This window comes from Bufo bufo, chromosome 6 (assembly GCF_905171765.1).
Source record: "Bufo bufo chromosome 6, aBufBuf1.1, whole genome shotgun sequence".
NCBI classification, from domain to species: Eukaryota; Metazoa; Chordata; class Amphibia; order Anura; family Bufonidae; genus Bufo; species Bufo bufo.
In genome coordinates, this window is record NC_053394.1 from 157,649,326 (window position 1) to 157,674,704 (window position 25,379).

The window sequence follows — 25,379 nt, forward strand, 5'->3', positions numbered from 1 at the left end:
TGATTCTGCTGAACCCTGTCATTTAACCCTTCAGGTTGCAGGATCTGAGAGGTAAATGATGGGGTGAGCCCGCTCCATACATTTGCATTTATTTTCAATAGGGTGAATAGGACAAGATCCCAGGTTGTATCCCCCTAAGGGGGGCTAATAGTTATATAAAAAATAAAAAAAACAGCAGGATATTAAAAGTTTAAATAACCTTTCTTTCCCAAATAAAATAAAAAAATAAACATATTGGGTATCGCCGCATCCGAAAAAAGGGCAAATTATTATAATAATATTTAAAAATATCTCCTATGCGGTGAATGCTGTAACGCTAAAAAAAACACCCAATTCGCCATTTTTTTTGTCACCTTGTTCCCCCCCAAAAAATAGGATAGGAATGTTCTATTGTGTGCCGGACGTTCAGAAAAATGTGGATTGCACGCGTTTTTTGGGCGTTTTATTTTTCATTCGAATGGTATTGAGTATCGCAATACTTTTTTATGGTATCGAAATCAAATCAAAATTTTTGAATCGTGATAACTAGTCCCAGCATTCAGATGCCCACCAATAAGTTGTTGTAATGGAACAACCCCTTTGAAGAATTTGTCTTTGTACAATGCTTTAGCTTTAATTTATATGAAGAGAATTTACAAGGATTAGAAAAACATCAGTATTTTTCCAAATGGCAGCGCCACAGTTAGCTGAAAGTTGTCTGTGGTATTGCAGGTCAGTCCCATTCATTTAGCAAGTGCATAGCTGTTACTAGAAGAATCCGGGATCACCCGAGCTTCTCCTTTTAGTCACATACTTTCGTTTTCCAGCCTGGTTGGTATTAATAAGTGGCCATCTTGTATATGGTAGGTACCTGAAAACAGTATACAGAACAATACGTGACATGTACACAGACTTAAGGCCTCATGGGCCTGATCAAGAACCTGAAGGCTGCACCTTATCAATAAGAGTTTATTCACACACATCTGTATTAGTTACAAGTCATAAATATACGGGACACGTACGAGGGTCAGTCCACGACCGCCCCGGCCAGCTCATCCAGCAGGTTCATCTCTCGAGCTCCTTGCTTTGTGAAGTCAGAACTCAGCTGCCATATCTTAACGACCCCATCGCCGTCCCCGGCGGCCAGGAGCTGGGTCTGCGCTCGGTTGAACTCCAAGCAGTAAACTGGTTTCTCATTGGACGTTTGCTTTACGCTCAGCGATGGCTTATGGGAGCTTCTTCCGAAATCAAAGAGCAGCAGTTCTCCTATGGCAGAAGATTTTCATGTTATTGTCTCAGTTCCATAAGGGCCGGGCTCCAACTGCTGCCCCCCCACCTACCGATTGCACAAGTTTATGGGTAAAGCCAAGGACTTACCTTCAAAATCGTGCTTCCACTGGTCGCTGCAGGTGGCCAGGGTTGGGTGGCTGCACCCGGCCTAAAGGTGAATTCACACATGGCAGATTTTTTTCTGATATTTTTGCATTTTTAAATGGTGTCGTTTTGGAGGCAAGCGGCACAGAGATGACCGGAAGTCGCAGACAAGAAATCTGCCTCATGTGAATCCAACCATATACATCAAGGAACTGCATATATAGCAATTCCCTAATATTCATCAATTACTACTACTTCAACATCTGTCTTCTCCCCATGTGTTTGTTTAAGGCGCTGCAGCGACGACGTACATGAGGTCATTGCCTGGCTGCAGTGATCACATCGGGGTAGTCACACACAACAGCGCTGGAGCAGCAGCACTTGTATGGCAGGAGCTTTTGCCATCAGACTTTTTGGGGGGAGTCTTGGAAAACCCCTTCAATGGAGACCTAAGTCTTACCTTCTCCAGAAGCTGCAGCAAAAACCAAGGGGCGCACTGGAGACCACTGAATGCTAAAGAGGTATTTCTGGGAAAGCTGCAGAGAAGTGAGAGGTTGCTCCTGAAGCATGGAGTACAGGTGAGCGTGTCCATCAGTTCCCGCACTCAGGAAGAGGTTCCTACAAAGAGGGACAGAAAGCAACAGCGTAGTAATACAGTAATATAACCGGGCATGAGAGCAGGGTTCACACATGGAGGTTTGTCGTTGGACTGCAGCGCAGAGAATCCTTAGAAGTAATTGGGACCATGTTAGAAGATTTGAGCGCTGCAGCCTCCTTGCAGCTTCCCGAACACAGCGCCATTGTATAGTGGCTGTACTTGGTATTGCAGCCCAGGTCCATTCACTTTTAAGGGACTGAGCAGTACATAAGCCATGTGACTGATGAAAGTGACATCACTGGCCTAGAAAGAGGCTGCCTCTCTTCACATGGCTTATTGGTGTGGGTGTCAGGAGTCAGACCCCCCCACCGATATTTATGACCTATCAGAGATAAAAGCCATCAAAACTGAACTCCAGGAAAACCCCTTTACAGGGAGGCACACAGTGGTGGTCACCTCTCCTTCCACAAGAACTTTCACAGGAAGAAGGATGTTCTTTGCCCATATGGACACACCAGGCTAGATGTATATATCTGAACTAAATCTTGATTTTGGACCAAAGCCTAGACGGATAATGAACACCTCCCTGAGGGTCAGTATTCCAACCACTGACCTTAAAGGGGCAGTTGGGTTTCAGGAAGAAACCAAACACCACTGAGGATATGCCTGACTAATGGACAACCCCTTCAAATGAGTTTTGCCATAAAAATGGAACTGGTAAGAGTCCGCACTCTGAATTCGGTGTTTGCGAGTCTTACTTTAATATCAATGCAGAGTGACCACAAGTGCACAGCTAAACCTTCAAGATTTGCCGCCTTAACCAAAAGCAATGTTTCTTACCTGTGGAAAGGGGAGCAATCCACACAGTAGACCGGTCCTCCATGAGGGGAGAAGGCAAACTGGGCTGGGGCCTTCAGCGGAACAGAGGAAGCCATGTTAGTGAGGGCCGCTGTCTGGACAGCAGTGGAGCATTTCAGCAAGTAACCACCTTCTACTCCAACAACGAATACACTCGGATCAAAGCGTGAAGAGGAGAGGCATGTCACCCCCACGGCTGTGTCACCTCGGCCATGCTGCAAGGAACATGAGAATGTCACAGACACGTCCACTGTAGATAAAGCCAAGACTTAATCTGCGCTAGCAGAGCTTTACATTATAAAGTCGAAAGGACTTAAAAAGCGGTTGTTCAGGATAAGAAAAACATGGCAGCTGTCTTCCAAAACCAGCACCATCCCTGTCCATGCATTGTGTCTGGTATTGCAGCTCAGCTCCATTGGAGTCAATCGGAATGAGCTGCAATACCACCCACAACCTGTGGACAGGGGTGGTGCTGTTTGGGTATTCCAGTTGTGACAATTTATCCTCTATCCACAGAATAGGGCACAGATATTAGATTGGTGGGGGCCTGACCGCTGGACCCCCACCGATCATGAGAACGGGGGACTCTTACCCCTTAGAACCCCAAAATGAATGGAGCTGCAGGTCAGGCATGCTCTCTGTATATAAGATAAATCACAACTGGAATACCGCTTTAGCTGAAGACAACAAGCTGCACGGCAAGGCCGACAATCTTACTTTTATACGCTTGCCTTGCTCATCTTTGAGTTACTGGGCATCTGCTGAGCAAGCAGAGCAAATCCATTGTGCAGCATGAGCTGTCCCTCCTTTTCCATCTGCCATACAAGGATCTTCCCATCAGAAGAGACGCTCAGAACCTGCAGCCTGTGAGACTGTGCGACCTCCTGAAGCCAGCGAACCTGTCAGACAACAGAGAATGGCAGAGAGGTCCCCAGCCGCGTACCGGGCAATGAAAATGAAAGGTGACTATGTAAGAACTCTGCTGACTGCTGCTAAATACACTCTGTAGGGGAGATCATACAGTGCTGAGCAGTCACACTGGGGGATACACAATGATTGAGGGTCCCACCCTCCAGCTACATAGAACATGTGCACCTCCACTTTGATCAATGCACATAATATCCTCAATAGGGGCCCAAAAACAGTTAGAACCCCCAGCAGTAAGCAAGTGACCTCAGTGGGTAAGACGGGCATAACGTCCAGTATTACCTGGTAGACGGGGTCCATGTGGCTGTCTATGGAGAGACCAGTTCTTCCGATGAGCGGGTCATCCGTCCGACTAGTGTCCCACACTAGAACTTCACCATTAAAAAGACCACCTGACGAAAGGGAGAAGTTGGTTGAATTCACACAAGCTGGTAAGTGGAGCAAAGCTGTGTTTGTCACTTAGCCTCTGTGATCTGTGGTTCACTATAGGACAGTGAGTTTTCATGCTGCTCTATAGATACCCCTGACCCAGGCTGCTCTATGACCTGACTTTGTGCGATGTCAGGTCACAGTGCAGCCTGGGCCAGAAGAAGACCAGGGAGCGGTGAGTGAGTGGCAGCGCAGTCCGGAGCATGCGAGGTACGTGTTCGGATCTGAGGTCTCACGAAGAATGGGGCTCTAATCTGGGGGTCGGATGTGAGAACTGATGGGGGTCTGATCTGAGGCTGATGGAGCTCTAATTTGGGGGTCGGATCTGAGGTCTGATGACAATTTTTTTATTATTATTTTCCTCCTCTGAATTCTAGGTGCATCTTGTAGTCCAAAAATATGGTACATTCATACTAAACATACCGGCTATAAGGGACGGTCTGGAGGGATGAAATGCCAAACACATGACTGAGCTGGGCACATCTAGGACAGTATCAGGGTGATTTGGGTTGAAGCCCCGTCGGTCCAGGTTCCATGTGCAGACGTAGGACTTTTCTGTGCTCCAGTCTCCATCTCCTAACCTAAATGGGAAACCAAAAAAATAGCCAGAATTAAGCTGGTGAAGACACTGAGGAAAATCCTTCTCTGACATAACTAAATGCATTGTAGGTATCAAGAAGAAAAATAAACTTTGGCCATAAACTATAGGAACAGGGCAGGTGGATAAAGGCTCTTTTCAAAGGTCTTTTCTGGGAGTACAATATTGATGACCTATCTTCAGGATGGATCATCAATATCTGATCATGGGGGTCCGACTCCCAGCAATCCCCACTGAAGAGGCCATGGAGCTCTGGTGATCGCTCCCAGTGAAGTGAATGGGCCTGGGCTGCAACACCAAGCACAGCCACTATTCTGTGAGGAGGTCACAGCGCTCACCGGAGTCAGAGCCCCACCAATCAGATATTGATGACCTATCCTAATTTTGTACTTCCAGAAACACTGTTACTCTTAGGCGCTAGACCTACATTTGCCATATATGCCGAGATATATACATTAAACATATCCCTAGGGATCCATTTGCGCTTGCATTATTTCACTGTATAGGAAAGCCTGGTCAGTTAAGACATTTACTTACACAGTATAGCGCCACTTGGTGTCAAAGTGTATATCAGTGTGCATGTCCACCTACGTGAGCTGAGTGATGACGACAAGCTCAGACACTCTCCCACTTGCCAGATCTTCATTCCCATAAGGTGTAGTGATCTTCTGCTCACCGCACAGCAGCCCATACTAATGACTTCTACCCTGCTTGTCAGGGAAGGACCAGAGCCTTGCAGTATCACAGGAAAGCATCAACTATATCTCTTCATTGCATCAGACTATTATCTATCTATCTGCAGCAGCACTTATTTGAGGACTAGATTTATGACTGCCAGAGGGTGCAGGAGACTGACCGGGGACTATATTTACAGCTGTCAGTGGGTGAAGTAGATTGACTGGTGGTGATGTGCAGAGGGCGAGTGACAGATGTATAGCTTGCAAGCAAGGGCTTTTGGTATATATGCAGAAAACAAAAAGATGTAGATAAAAGACTTTTTATCTGAAGGGAATCTGCCCCACTACGTGACATCCATGAAATCATCTTGTCTAACACATAACCTGGGTTTTGGCATGCGCTGTACTTGACCATCTCCTCCGTTTACGTGATGGTAGGAGTTTTCGGTACCTCACCTGCCGTAGGAACAAGCAATGACAGATCCCGTGGCGTTCCAAGTAACACTGGTGACTTGAAGATGCTCGGCCACCGCTTCAGGATACTGGAGACTGTGCAAGCAGGACACCTACATACAGACAGAAAGAGGGAGACCATGTCAGTTATGGGCTGCACGGACTACGGCACTCCAACCATTTCCTGAGCCTCCATATTGTTTCATCTTATAAATAGGTCTCATATTTCCTAACAGATCTTTGTGGTGGGAGGAGATTTTTTTTTTCTGATCCAGAGCTCCAAATCCCCTACAAAAATAAAATAACAACATTTTTCTGAAGGGGCAAGAAAAGGGGGCATGGAGAGGGCGGCCCAGCAAGGCCAGTACACCGGTTTTTGGCCGTGAATTAATACAGGAGGCTGCTGTAGATTATGGTCTGTCACACGGTTTTCTTTTTACAGCGTTTCCTATGCGGTATAACCGATCTGCTGGCGCCATTCTCTGGGTCAGTACAATTACAATAATACCACCTTTATACTGGATATTTTTTTTCTTGCATGTTAACACTGCAAAAATTATTTCACTTCTTTGCATCGTCATATTAAGACCCCCATAACGGTTTTATTTTTATTTTTTGCAGGTCGATATGTAACCATTTTGAAGCGTGCACTGCTTGTTGATTACTATGTATTACATTTTTGGGGGAGATGAAGTGCCAAAAAAAAAGGCAAATCTGAGATTTTTAAGTTTTTTTTCCGTTACACCATTCTCATATGGGACAAATATTTTTCTGCTGAGACCACCACTGATCCCTAGAACACACAAAGCGCGCTCTCTCACTCCTCGCTGCAGGAGATGGAAGCGACATAGGGCCAATAGACTTTCTATTGAGTCTTGCTTCCTCTCCTGCAGTGAGGAGACAGAAGGCGCTAGGCATGTGCCTCTCTCTCCTGGTTCTGGTGTGACATCACCTCCATTGGTCACATGACCTCGTCACATATCAGCCCTGTTCAAGTGAATAGGGCTGAGCTGCAATACCAAGCACAGCCACCATCCAATGGAAGGCGCTGTGCTTGGTGAGGTGTGAGGAGGCCCCACCCCTCCTCAAACATCTGATTGGTGGGGGTGCCAGGAGTCAGACCCCCGCCCATCTGATATCGATGACCTATCCTGAGGATAGTTCATCAATATCCAATTCCCATTGTGTTATTTCTGATGCAGACATTCAGTGACCTGCGGATTCGGTTCCTCCCACGTGACGTCGAAGCCATCGAACGCGTGACTCCTCCAGTTCTTCTTCAGCTCCCGGATCATGTCTCCTTCCACACGTTTTAGAAACTCTCCTACATCTGGGTAATCCAGAAGAGGGCCGAGGTCGATATCCAGGACCCTCTGGTCTTGTTTCCATTCGGTCTGTGTGCCGGCCTCGCTGGCTCCTCGCACCTGCACTGAGGACTCCTTACTGGCCACCGGACGCGTCTGACAGCCTCTCTGGAAGGAGGACGAAACGTATACGTAGAAATTAGAATTATTCTGCAGCTCTGTACAGAACCACTTCCTGTTCCCAGTGGGGGTCTCAGTCTAATCTACACTAAAGGATCCGTTCCATAGGAAGTCCATTCACATGTATGTATGGTAGTTGTAGTGCGGCACGGAACCAGAGGGCTTAAAGGAAACCCACTTAAAGAGGACCTGTCACCTCCCCCGACATGTCTGTTTTAGTAACTACTTGCATTCCCCATGTATTAACAATTCCAGATAATTTATTCTTATGACTCTGATGTGCCTCTGTTATTCCTGCTAGAAATATTGCCGGTGTAACGTTACATTACCCTACTTCGTGAGATTTCCCTACCTCCTAACTTCCTGTCGCACCGCAAATGATGTGTGGAGGCGTTCCTTAGTTTTGACGATCTGCGCATGCGCAAAAGGATAGTTTAGGGAAAATCTCACTGCGGAGTTCAGCAGCACACCGGGACACTGCGCATGCGCCGGAGAGCCGAAGTAGGGAAATATTACGGCCCATTGCGCAAACGCGGTTAACTCCTGAAAAATCCATCCAATCTCCGTGCCTGTGCAGTGTGGGGGTAGGGAAAAATTACGTCCCAGTGCGCTAACCCTTTACTGGAGCTATTCTCATATAGCTCCAGCAAAGGGTTAGCATCGCTTGCGAAATGGATATTTATACTACCCTCGGTGTTTGCGCACTGGGACGTAATTTTCCCTACCCCCACACTGCGCAGGCGCGGAGATCGGATGGATTTTTCAGGAGTTAACTGCGCAATGGGCCGTAATAATTCCCTACTTCGGCTCTCCGGCGCATGCGTAGTGTCCTGCTGAACTCCGCAGTGAGATTTTACCTAAACTGTCATTATGCGCATGCGCAGATCGTCAAAACTAAGGAACGCCTCCACACGTAATTTCCGGTGCGACAGGAAGTTAGGAGGTAGGGAAATCTCACGAAGTAGAGTAATGTAACGTTACACCGGCAGTCTGTGTGTTACCAGTTGTGTGTGTGTGGTGGGGGACACCTTTATGGCAGACTGGTGGCAATATTTCTAGTAGGAATAATAGAGGGACGGCACAAAAGAGTCATAAGAATAGATGCTCCAGAATTGTTATTATATGGGGGATTCAAGTAGTAACCAGACATGTAACCAGTAGTAACCCCTCTTTAAAGGGGTTCGCTGGGACTTACCCTTTGGAAAAGCCATCTATGTTTGTTTGCTGGGGTCTGACTCAGCCCAATGAAGGGGCCACAACTGGATGGGGGGATTCTGGACCTGAAAACTGTCCATGCCGGTACACAGAACTGGTGCTAAATGTCTGATTACTGGGGGGCACCACCACTGGATCTCCCACCAATCACTAGAACAAAGGTCCCGATTTCTCCCCCCTCATTGTGATTGGAGATGCGGTGAGAGTAGTGCTGTCAGTCATGGGGGTGCTCCTGCTGTCAGTCATGGGGTTGTGGTCACCGGAGCTTACGTTCCCGCCAGCTGGCTACTGGGGCATGCTGGGAGATGTGGTTCCACTCCCACAGGAGCCGCGGAATAACTCACTGATTCACAGCGGGACCCCTGAGATTTCCTCCACAGAGACTCCACCGACCCCACGTCCACGAGCTCGTCTACAAAACTCATGGCCCGTCAGCCGCAGTCTGCGCTCCGTTACCTCGGCAACCACCAGCTGCTGCAAGCGGCGCGGCTAATGACGTCACCAGCGCGACAGCTAGTGACGCCTAACGGTACAAACGCCAATATTACAAATGTCGCCACTGAATCAAAACCGAAGAATTGAGAGACAGAGAAAATCCATTTAAGAACAGGACAATCGATATGCGCGAAAAAAAAATACCCTCTGGAAGTACGTCAGGGAAGAAAGTCTTCTCTAGTGACACCCCGGCCGCCATCTTTAGAAAGGCCGGACTTAAAGGAGCCGAGCAATTATAGTGAGATGGATATACTGAGTATTCAAACACAGACGTCCTTACATTCACTGACAAGTTCCCCCCACAAAACAGATGATTGAAATGAGATCACTAGCTTTCCAAGCGAGAGATGCTTTCCAGTAACAAAAATGGCACTCAGGACGCAGGAACAGAGCATGATGGGTACTTTCAAGCAACAGGGGTTCATTGATTGCCTCTCTGTAATCTCCATTATTAGTTACCACCTGGTTCTTTTGTTGCTGTAACACTACAAGTCCCAGCAGACGCATTGCAGAGATATCAACCTGGGAGAACCCTTCACATGAGGATGCATAAAGAAAAAGAGCTGGAGCGCACATCCACATGCTATGCTTCAGGGCTGCAGTAAACGATTATTTTAGTAATCGAGCATTCTATCGATTATTTTTTTTGAGTATTCTAATAAGAAAAACCTAACTAAAATAACGTATTGCTTTATAAAAACAATATTTTTATTTCTTACAGTGGTATAGCAGATAAGTGCACACACATAAGGATTCTTTCACAGCTGCAATATACATGGGATTATAGATTATACTATCCTAGGCACCAGAAACCCATTACCATAAAATTAACAGAGACACATGGACACATTATATAATGGATAAAAATAGGCCACGGCCAACTTTATTAAAGAACAGCTTAATATTAAATAACAATAAATTTCCAATAATAATAAATAACAATCATAATAACTAGGGATGTCCCAATACCGATACCAGTATCGGGACCGATACCGGACATTTGCACGAGTACTTGTACTCGTGCAAATGTCCCCGATACCACTGCCGATACCTGTGCGCTGCTTCTAAATGTGTCTGTGTCCGTCCGCGGCCTGCCCCTGCATCTCGCACAGCAAATACAGCTTCTTCTTGCTCCCAGTCTCCGCCCCTCGCCCTGATTACCAGCGGCCACCACCGTCCCCGGCTCCTCCCCCCATGTGCCCAATGACTCCACACAGACAGCTGATCTCAGAATCGGAGCACAGGAGCAAGCCAGCCACGGGAAATGCCTCTCCAGAGTCCAGACACCCTCCAGCCTCCTCAAACAGAGTTCGCCTGCCAGTAGTTTTAAAAGTTATAGGAACCGACCCTAGTAAGTGTATAAAGCTTAGTTAGAAGATTATAACCAGCCCAAGTGGTCACAGACAGAAATAAATAAAGGTGTTGCGTCTGTCTTCTATGGCCCTGGTCCTTCCCTTCCTGCCTGCAAGCTGCACATTGATCTCTAAAAGCAGTCATTAGGGCAAGAAGAAATATATATTACTGTATGATGGCCACAAGACTATTATACTGAGGAGGGGGGGGGGGGGGCTTCAAAAATTGTTGTCCTGACTCCTTACAGTAGCGTCTCCTTGTGGCTGCCCTCATACAGTATAACGTCTCCTTGTAGCTGCCCCCATACAGTATAACATCTCCTTGTGGCTGCCCCCATACAGTATAACGTCTCCTTGTGGCTGCCCCCATACAGTATAACGTCTCCTTGTGGCTGCCCCATACAGTATAACGTTTCCTTGTGGCTGCCCCCATACAGTATAACGTCTCCTTGTGGCTGCCCCATACAGTATAACGTTTCCTTGTGGCTGCCCCCATACAGTATAACGTCTCCTTGTGGCCCCCATACAGTATAACGTCTCCTTGTAGCTGCCCCCATACAGTATAACGTCTCCTTGTGGCTGCCCCTATACAGTATAACGTCTCCTTGTGGCTGCCCCCATACAGTATAACATCTCCTTGTGGCTGCCTCCATACAGTATAAAGTCTCCTTGTGACTGCCTCCATACAGTATAACACCTCCTTGTGGCTGCCCCCATACAGTGTAACGTCTCCTTGTGGCTGCCCCCATACAGTATAACGTCTCCTTGTGGCTGCCCCCATACAGTATAACATCTCCTTGTGGCTGCCCCATACAGTATAACGTTTCCTTGTGGCTGCCCCCATACAGTATAACGTCTCCTTGTGGCTGCCCCATACAGTATAACGTTTCCTTGTGGCTGCCCCCATACAGTATAACGTCTCCTTGTGGCCCCCATACAGTATAATGTCTCCTTGTAGCTGCCCCCATACAGTATAACGTCTCCTTGTGGCTGCCCCTATACAGTATAACGTCTCCTTGTGGCTGCCCCCATACAGTATAACGTCTCCTTGTGGCTGCCCCCATACAGTATAACGTCTCCTTGTGGCTCCCATACAGTATAATGTCTCCTTGTAGCTGCCCCCATACAGTATAACGTCTCCTTGTGGCTCCCATACAGTATAATGTCTCCTTGTAGCTGCCCCCATACAGTATAACGTCTCCTTGTGGCTGCCCCCATACAGTATAACGTCTCCTTGTGGCTGCCCCCATACAGTATAACGTCTCCTTGTGGCTGCCCCCATACAGTATAACGTCTCCTTGTGGCTGCCCCCATACAGTATAACATCTCCTTGTGACTGCCTCCATACAGTATAACGTCTCCTTGTAGCTGCCCCCATACAGTATAAAGTCTCCTTGTGGCTGCCCCCATACAGTATAACGTCTCCTTGTAGCTGCCCCCATACAGTATAACGTCTCCTTGTGGCTGCCCCCCATATAGTATAACGTCTCCTTGTGGCTGCCCCCATACAGTATAATGTCTCCTTGTGGCTGCCCCATACAGTATAATGTCTCCTTGTGGCTTCCCCCATACAGTATAATGTCTCCTTGTGGCTGCCCCCATACAGTATAATATCTCCTTGTGGCTGCCCCATACAGTATAACGTCTCCTTGTGGCTGCCCCCATACAGTATAACATCTCCTTGTGGCCCCCATATAGTATAATGTCTCTTTGTGGCCCCATACAGTATAATGTCTCTTTGTGGCCCCCATTCAGTGTAATGTCTCCTTGGAAAGTTATAGTTCTGTTTTTGGGCCTTTTGGTTGGTCAGTGGTCAGAAAATACATGTATGTGTATTTTATTGTTAAAATTGGTATCGGTAATTGGTATCGGTGAGTACTTAAATAAAAGTATCGGTACTCGTACTCAGTCTTAAAAAAATGGTATCGGGACATCCCTAATAATAACCACTGATTAGGCCAGCCATAAGCTCGACCTAAATACCTGAATCAACTCGTCCGCTTGCCACTTATTGGCCAGCGACCTTACCCAAAAGACCATGCCACCTAAGCAGGGGGCATGGGCCCCACCCCATCCAAATCTAATTTGATCATGGTCTGCAAATCCAAATTAAAAATATCCAGGCCAATCTCTGAAAGATAAATTTTATCTAAAAAGTAAAGGCCGGGCAAACCTCCTTCCAAGTCCATGTGTCTAAAAGGAAAAACCCCAACCTAGCGGCATAAAACGAGCCATGATCCTGTTCACACGAATTCTAATTTTATCCAAAAACGTAAAATTCGCATGAGACAGCCAAAACAATCTCGGCACCATTTCCGAAAAAATCAGACGAGCGTCCGGAAACAACCACCTGACTCTGACTAAGGTCTGTTTCATACTAAATGCCAACTCAATAGTGCCTACCTTACCCACGTCATTACCACCTGCATGAAAAATAATAACATCCGGATCAGGATATAAAGAACACATCTCGAGGATTACATCTAGCACCCCTTCCCAACGCAATCCTCTAACCCCGTTCCAAAAAATTCGAACATCACCCGTAGACCAGGAAAGGTTGTCACCGTATGATCTTCCTAATGCTCTTCTATGGGCCCAGTGCACAAAGCAATGGCCGATGATCCATAAGGTGCTTCCTGTAAAAACTATAAAGAGAAACAAACAGCATTAAATAACCTGAAGTGACGGTCTGATATAGAGCTGAAAACTATTAGAAGACCACCTTCCCAACCTTTTAATCTGCAGCCCCAATCCTAAATAATTGTGACGGGATTTTAAAATCCTCCAGACCCAAATCCTTCAAGCATTTACTCAAAACTGCTCTAAATTGATACTGCGTTACTGGAGAAGAATCAACATGAACAAAAAACAAACCCCCACCTGCCGGCCTACAATGCCAGTAGTGTAACAGAATACTCACAGGGCAGATATCACCCGACTGGACTCTGCCCACTCGGATCCAAGAACCCTTACCCGCAGGATCCGTCTTTGAACGAGGAAGAAAAAACAAAATATAATTACTATGCACACTCACGTTCGACCAGGCCAAACCCGCATCAGATGTACCACTTTTAGGTAAGATCTCACCGATCCTGAACGCACCTAAAAACATGCATGCAAAGACTGAAGAAAAGAGCAACGACTCATAAGCATTATCACAGATCAGCGACGTTACCTGACATAACGACGACAATAAACCGGAAGAAATAGGACACCTATTATCCGGAAAACAATTACCCACTTTATAACCCTTCAGAACCTGCTTCACCATAAAGTAATCTAAAAACACCGGAACACCCAACATTCTAAGAAAAAAGGACACGCCTGCCAAAACCCGCACCACATTTGCATGCGCCAACTGCTCCTTAAAAAGATACAAACAAAAGGATAAGGCCGAATTTTCATCACCTACAAAAGGGGACCATCCCATAAACTTCACAAAACGGCACCACTTACCCCACGATCGGACATAATCTGACCAAGTAGCCGGGGCCAAAGACGACCTCAGATAGGACATGCCTAGGACCACATCAGATTCTAAAGATAAAGAGGACATTCCTCCCCTCTAGGTCGGCCCACCTTGCCAATGCGCGAAAAACCTGAAACTGAAAACGAGAGAGCGTGTCAGCAATAGAGTTATCCACACCCGGAATATGCCTAGCTTTAATCCAAATATTCAACTTTAAACAAAACAATACTAAATGACGCAACAACTTAACAACTAATGAACACCTGGACGATAAACAGTTAATAGCAAACATAGTCAACAAACTGCAGAAAATGGTGGCTCACTTCAGGCAGGGTTCTGGAATAGGTGCTACTAACCCAATAAGAGGAACACCCAACCTCTATTAGTAATTGGTAAAGTAATTTAGAAGTGAAGGGCGAGCGCTCAACAGTTGGACCACAATAATATGATTAAAAATTTATTAAATCACAATAATACAACGCGTGTGTAATGACTAAAATCTGCAAAACTAAAATCTGTAGACATAAAATCCTAAATGACACAAATGAAGGTAAATAGTAGTAGAAGTCCCTTAGTATCAATTATAACTGATAGACAATAAGAGCCGCAGATGGCTACACTTGGTTTCCAGTGCGCACGCTGAAATAACTGGTAGTAGCAAATCCTAGCGTGCTGTTGTTATATTGTCAAATCCAATGCGCATAAATGTGTCAATTGTGTTAAAGACCAGGGGTCCAATGCGCAAACAGAAACTACTAGGAGTAGTTAGTTCCTGTGCGCTGCTGTTGTGCTTCCAAGTCCAATGCGCCTAGCAATGAGGTAAAAAGTTCTTGTGTACTTAGTAGTTAGCAGACAAATTCCTGCTTGTGTAACAACCCATATCCTCAATGGAATTTTGTATCGTGGATATACACGCTTAGCAAATAGTTAGTTCGTCACATAAAGGTTTTGACCGAAGTCTTCCTACCGTCCCCTCGGTTCGTATAGCAATTGCCTCTATCGACGTGCCGTATAGACAAACAGCATGGAACGCTCCCGGTCTCTCGCTTGTGATTCCTGTCGCAAGTTGGTCCAAGATCTCGCGGTATTGTGAGCGTGATCTGTATCCGGACGTCAGAGAGCGGAGATTTCTGTAGTTCCTATGCTCTGCGTGTTAAATATCCAAATTCATCTATTCAGATGTAGTTTGCATGGCCATGCATTAGGTGCGGAGGTGCTATTTCAACAGGTGTGCGGCCCAGACGCGTTTCGAGAGTCCTTCTCCCTTCGTCAGTGGTACAGCATCACCTGTGGGCCTCCGCCTTTTATATCGTAGACAAGCACCAAATTCCTGGATCACTGGATTCACTTCAAACATTAAAAAATCGCATGCGTTTTATTATGCGTTTTCCATGCGGTTTTTTTGGGGGGTATGCGTTTTTTCCTGAAATAGCTTCTTTATTCCATTCTATAAAGCTGGTATACATTCAGTTTGCTGTTACTCATTGTCTGTATGAATGATCAGCTATTATTGTCAATCTCATATTATAGCAATATCACAATGCTAAAATACTATTGGTTTAAAAATGTTATACATCTTCAACCTAAAATGGAGTTTCTGTATACTATCTAGATCTATATAGTCATTAATATTTGTAATTTCATTATTAAATATAAATATAATATAATATAAAATGTATATAATATACAGCAGATAAATCAATACATAATAAAAAATGTATAATATAATAAAAACCTTGTGGCTAATCACCATCTATGATGGCACTAATAATGATTAAATAGATAAAATATGTAAAAATAAAAATAAGAGGTAGAGAGACTGTTCCAAAATTCTCAGTCTGGTTTTGTCAGAGATGTACAGATATAGGGATCTCACTGTATTGGGGTATATGATGTAGAAGACTGGTTGTCCACGTCCGAGTCCACGACTCAGTGTCGATAAACGGCCAGACTGAGTCGCAAGAGTCGGAACAGGGGCAACCAGTCTATAGGAACCCAAAAATTTCTAATTCGGCATTCAGACCCACTGGCAACAGTGATCCAAATTGATATATATGTCTGGATTCTGTCCTTGACATCTGTTTAATATAGTTGCCTCCACGCCAGTGTTTGTTTACCTTTTCCAGTGCCATAAATACCAGGCCTGAGGGATCTTGGTTGTGTATGTCTTTATAATGTTTAGATAGACAGTGTTTTTCATACCCTTTACGTATGTTGGCTATATGTTCAGCCATCCTGGTTTTCATAGGGCGTTTGGTTCGGCCTATATACTGTCTCCTACAGGGGCACTGGATTAAGTAAATAACTCCTGTAGTGTTGCAAGTCAGACAGTCCTTAATATCCCATATGTAATTATTTTGCGTTGAGGAGATTGTAGTGGTCTTCCTAGATGTTGGGTTGACCTTACAGGCCATACATTTACCACATTTGAAGAAGCCTTTTAGATTCATCCAAGTACCCAGAATTGTATTCTCATTTTTTTGTACACTAGACTTTTTAATCGACGGGGCTATTTTTAGGCCCAGATTAGGTGCTTTAGTGAATACCAATGCCGGCATAGTTGGTAGAAGATGGCCTATCCTTTTATCACTTTGGATATGGTGCCAGTGGGTCTTAATGATTTTTTGTAGCTGCTTGTGACTATTATTAAATGGAAGGACAATTTTACTATTAATGCCCCCACTGTTTTGTGTTCCCTCCAACCTAGGTTCTTTATTTACAAAAAAGGTACTCCTATTTAATTTCCTAGTTTTTTCTAGTGCTGTATCGATCACTATTTCAGGGTATTGTCTTTCTAGAAATTGTTCTCTCATTTTGGCCGCTTCTTGTTCAAAATCCAAATCCTGTGTACAATTTCTTCTAATTCTTCGGAATTGCCCATATGGGACATTTATCAGCCAGGTTGGCAAATGACAGCTTGAAAACTGTATGAAGCTATTTATAGAGGTGGGTTTTGAAAATGTATTACAAATATATCTTTGTTCTACACTTTTTATTTTCAAATCCAAAAATTCTGTCTCCTCTATAATATTTACAGTAAATCTCAAGTTTAGCGGATTCTGATTAATTTCTTCCAAAAACGAGTCAAGTTCTTCTCTACTTTTTCTCCAAATAAAGATAACATCATCAATAAATCTCCGCCATAGGACCAGATCCCCCCCCAGCCTGGGCCTAATGATGTTATGTTCCCATTCTGCCAAAAACAAATTAGCATAGCTGGGGGCGAACCTGGTCCCCATGGCGGTCCCACATTTCTGTAAGTAGAAATTTTCTTCAAAATAAAAATAATTGTGGGTCAAGATGTATCTTATACCTTCTAAAATGAATTCTATTCCTGTCCCGTCAATTGTGCCATCCCTTTTTAGTTGTTCCCCTACTGCTGATATACCTTGTTGATGGTCAATCACTGTGTACAGTGACTGAACATCAAGTGTACCCATAATCCAACCCGGTTCGATTTGCATATCTTCCAATATTTTGATAATATGGGTAGTATCTTTAATGTAAGAAGCTGTTTTTTTTGACTACAGGTTGTATCTGAACATCTATGTATTTGGACAAATTAGAAGATATTGAACCGATACCCGAAACTATCGGTCGGCCCGGTGGTTTATCCAGACTTTTGTGTACTTTGGGGAGACAATAGAAGACAGGTAGTCTCCTCTGTGTCCCCAAAATAAAATCATGTTCCTGTTTGGTAATTATTGAGAGTTCAAAACCCTTCTTACATAACAGTTTTAGATCCTGCTCAAAAACATACAGATTTTAGTTTTGCAGATTTTAGTCATTACACACGCGTTGTATTATTGTGATTTAATAAATTTTTAATCATATTATTGTGGTCCAACTGTTGAGTGCTCGCCCTTCACTTCTAAATTAATAGCAAACATAACCCCCTTGTTATCAGTGTGCAGAAAAATCCTCTTATTAGCAAAAAACGTACCCCATAAAACTAAAGACACTACCACGGGAAACAATTCCAACAAAACAATATTCTTCGTCACCCCATTCTCAACCCATGATGGATGCCATTTTGCGGCACACCAATGACCTTTCCAATAAGCTCCAAAACCACAAGACCCTGCTGCATCTGTAAACAAATCCAACGCTGGAGCGGAGACAAAATCATCCTGCCAATACGAACGACCATTAAACTGCTGAAAAAATTCCAACCACATTGACAAATCTTCTTTAACCTCCCTGCCTAAGTGTACATGAAAAACTGGGTTACGCATACCCGCAACCTTTGCTGACAGCTGCCTACAAAAAACACGACCCATCGGAATAACTCTAGAGGCAAACGCTAAAAGGCCTAATAGAGACTGAATTTCTTTCACAGTTGCATTCCGTCTACTCAACAACAAAGTGATAGCAGAGAAAATTTTATTCACCTTCTCCACCGGAAGCCTAAACTCACCTTTTTCAGAATCACTAACAATACCCAATACCCACCGGATTTTGTCAAACGCCAAAGGAACACCAAACTCAGAACATATATTAAAAAAGGATTCTAACAGATCTGAACAAACCGAAGAGTTCACTGGACCAATAAACAAGAAATCGTCTAAATAATGTGTAACAGCACCCCGCATGTTTCTAGCCGCCACAACCCACTCAAGGAAGGAAGAAAAAAACTCAAAATAAAAACAAGATAACGAACACCCCATTGGTAGACACTTATCAAAATAAAACAAGCCCTGAAAATGAAAACCCAAAGAACTAAAAGCAGATGGGTGGATTGGTAATAGGCGAAACGCGGACTGGATATCCGCTTTCACCATCAAAACCCTGTTGCCAGAGCTACGCACCAGACTCACTGCTGAATCAAAAGTTGCATACTTAACTGAGCACAATGCCTTATCAATTTCATCATTCAGCGATGCCCCATAAGGAAATGACAAATGATGAATTAAATGATAAGCACCCGGCTCTTTTTTCAGTACCACCCCTAACGGGGAAATTACGGAAATTAGCAAAAGGAGGGGATAGGAAAGGACCAGCAATCCGATCCAATGCCAACTCCTTCTCCAATTTCGCCTGGACCACCAGCGGCAACTGTGCCACCGAAGATAAGGTATTCCTCCATAAACAACCCAATCCAGAGAAAACCGGTAACCAAAATCCTACCCTCAAGGAGCAGAGCCGCCATCATGCGACTTGGGTATTGCCCTAGCCAAGGACTCATGCTCTCCAACTTTACTGGCGTCCATGCTCTTTGCAATAAATTCCCTGGTAGAAGGCATATTGGGTAAATTGGCTCTCTTAAAACAACGGACCATGTACATTCATGCTTGTATTTACAGGACGAAGGCCATCGACACTGCGTTTCATTAAACGCAAAGCACGTGCCTTTTCTCAGCCCGGATTGTTGCCCTGTCACTGCTGGCTGCTGCTTAGGTGCAGAAAAAGACATACAGTACAGACCAAAAGTTTGGACACACCTTCTCATTCAAAGACTTTTCTTTATTTTCATGACTATGAAAATTGTAGATTCACACTGAAGGCATCAAAACTATGAATTAACACATGTGGAATTATATACATAACAAACAAGTGTGAAACAACTGAAAATATGTCATATCTAGGTTCTTCAAAGTAACCACCTTTTGCTTTGATTACTGCTTTGCACACTCTTGGCATTCTCTTGATGAGCTTCAAGAGGTAGACCCCTGAAATGGTTTTCACTTCACAGGTGTGCCCTGTCAGGTTTAATAAGTGGGATTTCTTGCCTTATAAATCTAAGGGAACTTCTCACCCATCACGCTGCAAAATATACAATAAGCCTGTAACCAGTTATTAAACGACCGAGGGATCGGACGCCTCCTATCCTCCTCCGTCTTATCATCCCGCCTATCTAACTTAGCAATAAATTCCTTTGATGCTGGCTACAAAGATAAGACGTCTACGAATTCATTCCTCCATATCTTTTCTTTTACAGACATGGACAAATGAAAACCCAGAGGTGAGACATCACAAGGGAGCGGCTCTTTATAAGAAATCTCAGCCACCCCTTTCCCCCTAGAAGGTAACAGCAAAGGAAGGGAGTCCTCACTATCCGAGTCCCGTCCCCCACTCCCCTGATCACCTGCACACCACGCATCAGTAACGTTACCCGCCAAAGCGGACGGACCCACCGGCGCAGGTAAAGGGGGGACCAAACTCTGCAAGGAGGACAAAACAAAGATGCTAAGACAGGTGCCAAACCAGTGACACACTCACCCCCAGACGCAGCCCCCAGTTGATCCGCAGATGGGCCGGAATCGTCAGGCGGCTGAAAGGAATCTTCTTGGCACGCATCACCCAGCTGCTCAACGCCAGAGCGGAGCTGCTGGGCCAGACGCTGCCCTGAGGGAACCCGACTCCTGCGCTGTCGGTTCTTCTTACGGTGCGGTGCAACAGAAGAACAGCCGTCCTGCAGAGAAGGCTGGGAACCTCTTCTCCCAGCCGGCCGACCGGAACCAATGTTCTGTCCAAAGTTTCCGGGGGACCCTGAACCTTGATGCACAACCGGAACTGACGTCATCCGCTTGAGGCCACTTCCTGTTTTGGCAGCCGACGCCGGTCGCTTCTCTGCAGCACGCCGATCAGGTGAGGACCTGCAGAGGGCGGGAGCGAAAATTGTGCGCTGCCTCCTCTCACACTGTGAGGAGCGCAGCGCAGGAGAGACAGCTGCAGTCACCGCATCCACCGCCGAAACAGCCGCTGATCCCGACGCCGGGACCACATCGCATGGCTCCAAAACGTTCGGCGCAGAGGAAGAGAGGTCCAACAGGCAGGCATCCAACCAGGCAGCTGTCTCTCCGTCCTCCGCATGTCGCTTGAGCTCCGCAATAAACTCCTCCATGGTAAGTGAGACGTCCGACCGAAGGCAGGGAAGTAGTCCACACAGGGGCAGGCGGGCAGTCTTGACCGGCAGCAGGAGGGCAGCTGGATCCTAAACGCAGCTTGGCAGCCAGCCAGCTACCGGCCACCTCATCTTAAATACAGAATCAACCCCAAACCGCTCCTCCAATGCCTAACCTGTTGCTGGGGGACCAAAACTTCCCAGCCCCAGCAACAATTCACCCATAGGATCCTTACCCAGCCAATCACCCTCAATCTTCCCTCCACCTAGCAACAAAGCTAAATTTAGCCACCTTAGCCACCGGATTTCTTGGCGGGAAACCATCCAGGCGGGAAAATCTCCTGCCAAAATCTCCATACCACCCCTTGGGCTAATCATAATCCCATGAAGATCCCTCCAAATGGGATTTTCGGGATCCTAGCATTCTGTCAGAAGAACAGCCAGAATGTACCATATCGGGTATAGTTGGATACTGCCGGCTGCTGCAGCGATTGACTATAATGGGGTCCGGCCTTGTTAGAGCAGTCAAGCTGGGTTTTGGCCGGACAAAAAAAAAAAAAGCTTTGGACGATACCCAGCGTGTATGCCGGAACATGGCCAGATGGTCTTGGACCACATTATAGTCAAAGAGAGCATATGGCTGGTTGTATCCGACTATACAAACTACAGATTGGCGTGGTATTAAAAAGCAGGAAGTGCTCAACCCCATCTGCAGTGGTGCATCTATACTGGGGGGGGCAGATCCTGCACTTGTGGTCCGCTGCTAATGGCAATCCCCAGCAAAAATGCATACAATGGAGGATGCCTGCAGCGGACCACAAATACCACGATGGACATCCTACACAGGATAGCAAATGTGTGGATTTAATAAACAGTAAAAATAATATAACAAGGACAGGTGCACACTGCGGTCTTACTAACCCTCGTACTGGTGTAAAATTGAGAGATGTCTGAGCACCGCGCCAAGGTTTCTCAAGTAGCTCGGGACCTAACGCTAAACCTACTTGGGCCAGACATGTCCTCCAAGCAGGATATGTTGGCTAATCTCTCAATTTTACACCAGTACGAGGGTTAGTAAGACTGCAGTGTGCACCTGTCTTTGTTTTTTGTATCCGACTATACCCAATACAGTATACTCCAGAAGGCTGTTCTTCTGCCAGAATGTGTAAATAAGGCTATGTTGTGAACTCCGGCAGTCTGTTCCGGTGGAGTAACAGACTGCCGGAGTTCACTGGCTGCATCTATCATAGCTGGATGCCCATTGACTATAATGGGGATCTGGACAAAAAATGCTGCACAGTGACACAGCCCCTCCATGTCATGTCCCTCACTCCCCCAGTGCCATCAGATATCATCATCATCATCAGCCCCTCCATGTCATGTCCCTCAATCCCCCAGTGCCATCAGATATCATCATCATAATCAGCCCCTCCATGTCATGTCCCTCACTCTCCCAGTGCCATCAGATGTCATCATCAGCCCCTCCATGTCATGTCCCTCACTCCCCCAGTGCCATCAGATATCATCAGCCCCTCCATGTCATCTCCCTCACTCCCCCAGTGCCATCAGATATCATTATCAGCCCCTCCATGCCATTGCCAATGATCCATGTCCCCCAGTGCCATCAGATATCATTAGCCCCTCCATGCCACTGCCAATTTGCCATCCATGTCCCACAGCGCCAATATTTCAAATCACAGGTGCCCCCTTCAAATCTGCACCCCCCCGCCCCCCAGATTCGGGCCCCTGCTAGTGCCATCTTATACTTACCTTTCCTGGCAGTGCGCTGACATGGAGTCCGCAGGAGACGAACGTGTCTTCTTCCCAGCAATGGGAGGGACCTGACGTCACACACAGCGTCAGCCAGCGCGCAGGCGATGTGTGCACGCCCGGCCCTGCAGTGCGGTGACGACTGGAGGCCACTGAGCAGTGAGTGAAAGGTTTAATTTCACTCACGTGATTTAAACGAATCCTCGATGCAGGGAAACTGCATGGAGGATTATTTTGAATAGATTACATCGATGAATCGTTTCAGCCCTACTATGCTTTGATCTCATCAGTGCTACTTAGCAGAAGACAGCCCTACTTGGTGTATGTGTACCTTTTGATCAAAATGTCAGCATGTAGCATAGGAGGCGGTACACATGCGCCAAGTAGCGCTGTCTTCTGCTAAGTAGCAGTGATGAGATCAAAGCATAGCATGTGGATGTGCGATCCAGCTCTTTTTCTTCTTCTTTTTTGCATCATTACATATGAGCAGGGACGGACTGGGAACTTAAAATGGGCCTGGAAAAAAACCTTAAAGTGGTCCCATGTTGTCAGCAGGTCCAAATTAACAGAAGGTGGTGCAACACAAGTAGACAGGGTCAAGAATACCATAGTGCAAAATTCCATCCCAGCAAAGTGTAGCACAATATACTGCCCCAAAAGCTGGCCCTCTGTGGTGGCCATCAATAGCTGCCATCTTCTGTCCCCCTCCTCCAGTTGTCTTTAGGATGTGAGATGTGGCCACAGCAGTTGAATTCAGGAGGTCATGTGCGGTCCCTGGCTGGTTACATGAGTAGCTGATTCTCACAGCGTTAATTACTATTGAGAGCTTATTATGTACCCATCAGCGGCAGAGAAGAGGGCTCTGGTGGCCCCATGGGGCCCCGGCCCACCGGGAAATTTCCCTGTAGAGTCTATGGCCAATCCGCCCCTGCATATGAGGATCAAGAGGCTATATCGTAAATAGGGGGCATAAGACTGCACTGTTCATGGAGCATGTAGATGGCGGCGCGCAGGAGCTCTGTGGCCATCACTGTATGAAGCGTACCTTCCAACTGTTGATGGACAATATGTGTGGCACTTGAGCACTGCAGCAGTTTTTTTCTATATTATGCCACGCCTCTAACCCCGCACAAAACATAACTTTACACACCTAATCCCACCCAGTCCCCTAAATGCCCCCACATAGTAATTATTCCCTCTTTATGCCACCACACAGTTATGCCAACATTGTGCCCCCTTCACAGGTTATGCTCAGATATGTGCCCTCTCACAGTACTTATGCCCACATTGTGACCTAGGGTGGCCACTCAGACCACCCTCAAAAGATGGACTTAAAAACCCGCCCCCCGGCTCTGCTAAGCCACGCCCCTCCCACTCCGCAGCCACCTGAGATTTAAAAAATTAAGGTAATAATAACCGCAGGTCAGCTGCATGGGCAGCAACCTGCAGCTCACGTTCAGACAGCACAGTACTGCCGTCTGAGCATGAGCTGTTCAAAAGGACATCCCTGCATCCGTCCAGGCCCTGCTCCGGACGGAGGACAGGGAGTCTGAAAACCAGACTGTCCGGCCTAAAATCGGACCTCTGGCCACCCTATTGTGACCCCTTCACCATAGTCATGCCAACATGTGACCTCCTTCATAGTAGTGAGGCCCAGATATGTGCCTCTTTCACAGTACCTATGTCCAGATCTGTTCCCATCACAGTAGTTAGACCCAGATATGTGCACCCTCACAGTAGTTATGTATAGATATGTGCCCCCTCATAGTGGTTATGCCAGATGTGTGCCTCCTCACAGTAGTTATGTACAGATATGTGCTCCCTCATAGTAGTTATGCCAGATATGTGCCCCTCACAGTAGTTATGGCCAAATATATGCCCCCTCACAGTAGTTATGTCCAGATATTTTCACCCTCACAATAGTTATGCCAGATATGAGCCCCCCTCACAGTAGTTTTGCTCTGATATGTGCCCCCTCACACTAGTTATGCCCAGGTATGAGCCCCCTTCACAGGAATTGAAAAAAACAAACTGTACATACTCACCTAGTTCCTCTGATGATCTGCGCTCCACAGTAGGCAGGACACACAACGCGCTGCTGGTCTATGGAGGAGGAAACACTTTGGTGAAGACATCTCACTGCAGAAAGTCCAGTAAATGACGAGTCCAGGGGTTAATGCAGAGACCAAGCCTGGAATCTGCTTCTGATGCAGCAGGAATCTCACTTCTTCAGGGAAGACATCTGACTGCGGAAAGTCCACTGGGTGAAGTCCAGTAAATGCAGAAAGCAAGCCTGGAATCTGCTTTTGTTGCAGTAGGAAACTCACTTCTGTGAATACTTCGGACTGCGGAAAGTCCGGTGGGTGAGTGCAGAGACCGAGCCCAGAATCTGCCTCTTGCTGAACAGCAGATCATCTGATCCTGACATGGTGGTCACCATGTTGTTGTGTTAAAGTCTGGCTGTATCCCATATTTATTGTCAGAATAGAGCCAGACTTGTGCTCTGGAATAGTGATATGCAGATAAAAAATATATCTTACTGACTGAACATAGAGCAGAGGAATATTACATGTGACACACAATTTAATGCTGGTCTCTATGGATCATTATATTCCTCTTACCTGTATCCTACTTGAGTCCATGGTGCTGAAAAAGACACCAGTGCTTGTTATAGCCGCTGTCTCAGTTTATTCTTGTTCTGGGACAGACCCCTTTATCCAGCATAAACAGAGGACACCTTATAATTGTGTTAATTCATTTCATAATAAAGTTTTAAAAAAAGTTGTAGCTAAAATATTTTGATACATTGCTCCAAATACTCTCCAAATAAATCAATAGGATCTGTATACCGAGATGA

General features: G+C 45.9%; 2 protein-coding genes across 5 annotated transcripts in view; both read right to left on the reverse strand.

Annotated features, from left to right (window-relative positions):
• LOC121005375 (oocyte zinc finger protein XlCOF6-like) overlaps window positions 1-25,379 on the reverse strand; it is a 916,661-nt gene that overhangs the window by 633,350 nt on the left and 257,932 nt on the right. The gene's annotated exons all lie outside the window — the stretch shown is intronic.
• DYNC2I2 (dynein 2 intermediate chain 2) lies at window positions 922-9,387 on the reverse strand. 2 transcript variants are annotated; one of them, XM_040438143.1, is made up of 9 exons: window positions 9,232-9,387; window positions 7,108-7,365; window positions 5,897-6,006; window positions 4,589-4,746; window positions 4,019-4,128; window positions 3,541-3,708; window positions 2,792-3,024; window positions 1,814-1,971; window positions 922-1,245 (listed from the first exon to the last, which is right to left on the reverse strand). In XM_040438143.1, the coding sequence occupies exons 2-9, from the start codon at window positions 7,186-7,188 to the stop codon at window positions 1,007-1,009; spliced, it is 1,257 nt and encodes a 418-aa protein (XP_040294077.1). In that variant the 5' UTR covers window positions 7,189-7,365; window positions 9,232-9,387; the 3' UTR covers window positions 922-1,006. The 2 variants fall into 2 exon arrangements, with proteins under 2 accessions (XP_040294077.1, XP_040294075.1); XM_040438141.1 differs by lacking the exon at window positions 9,232-9,387 and adding an exon at window positions 8,937-9,189.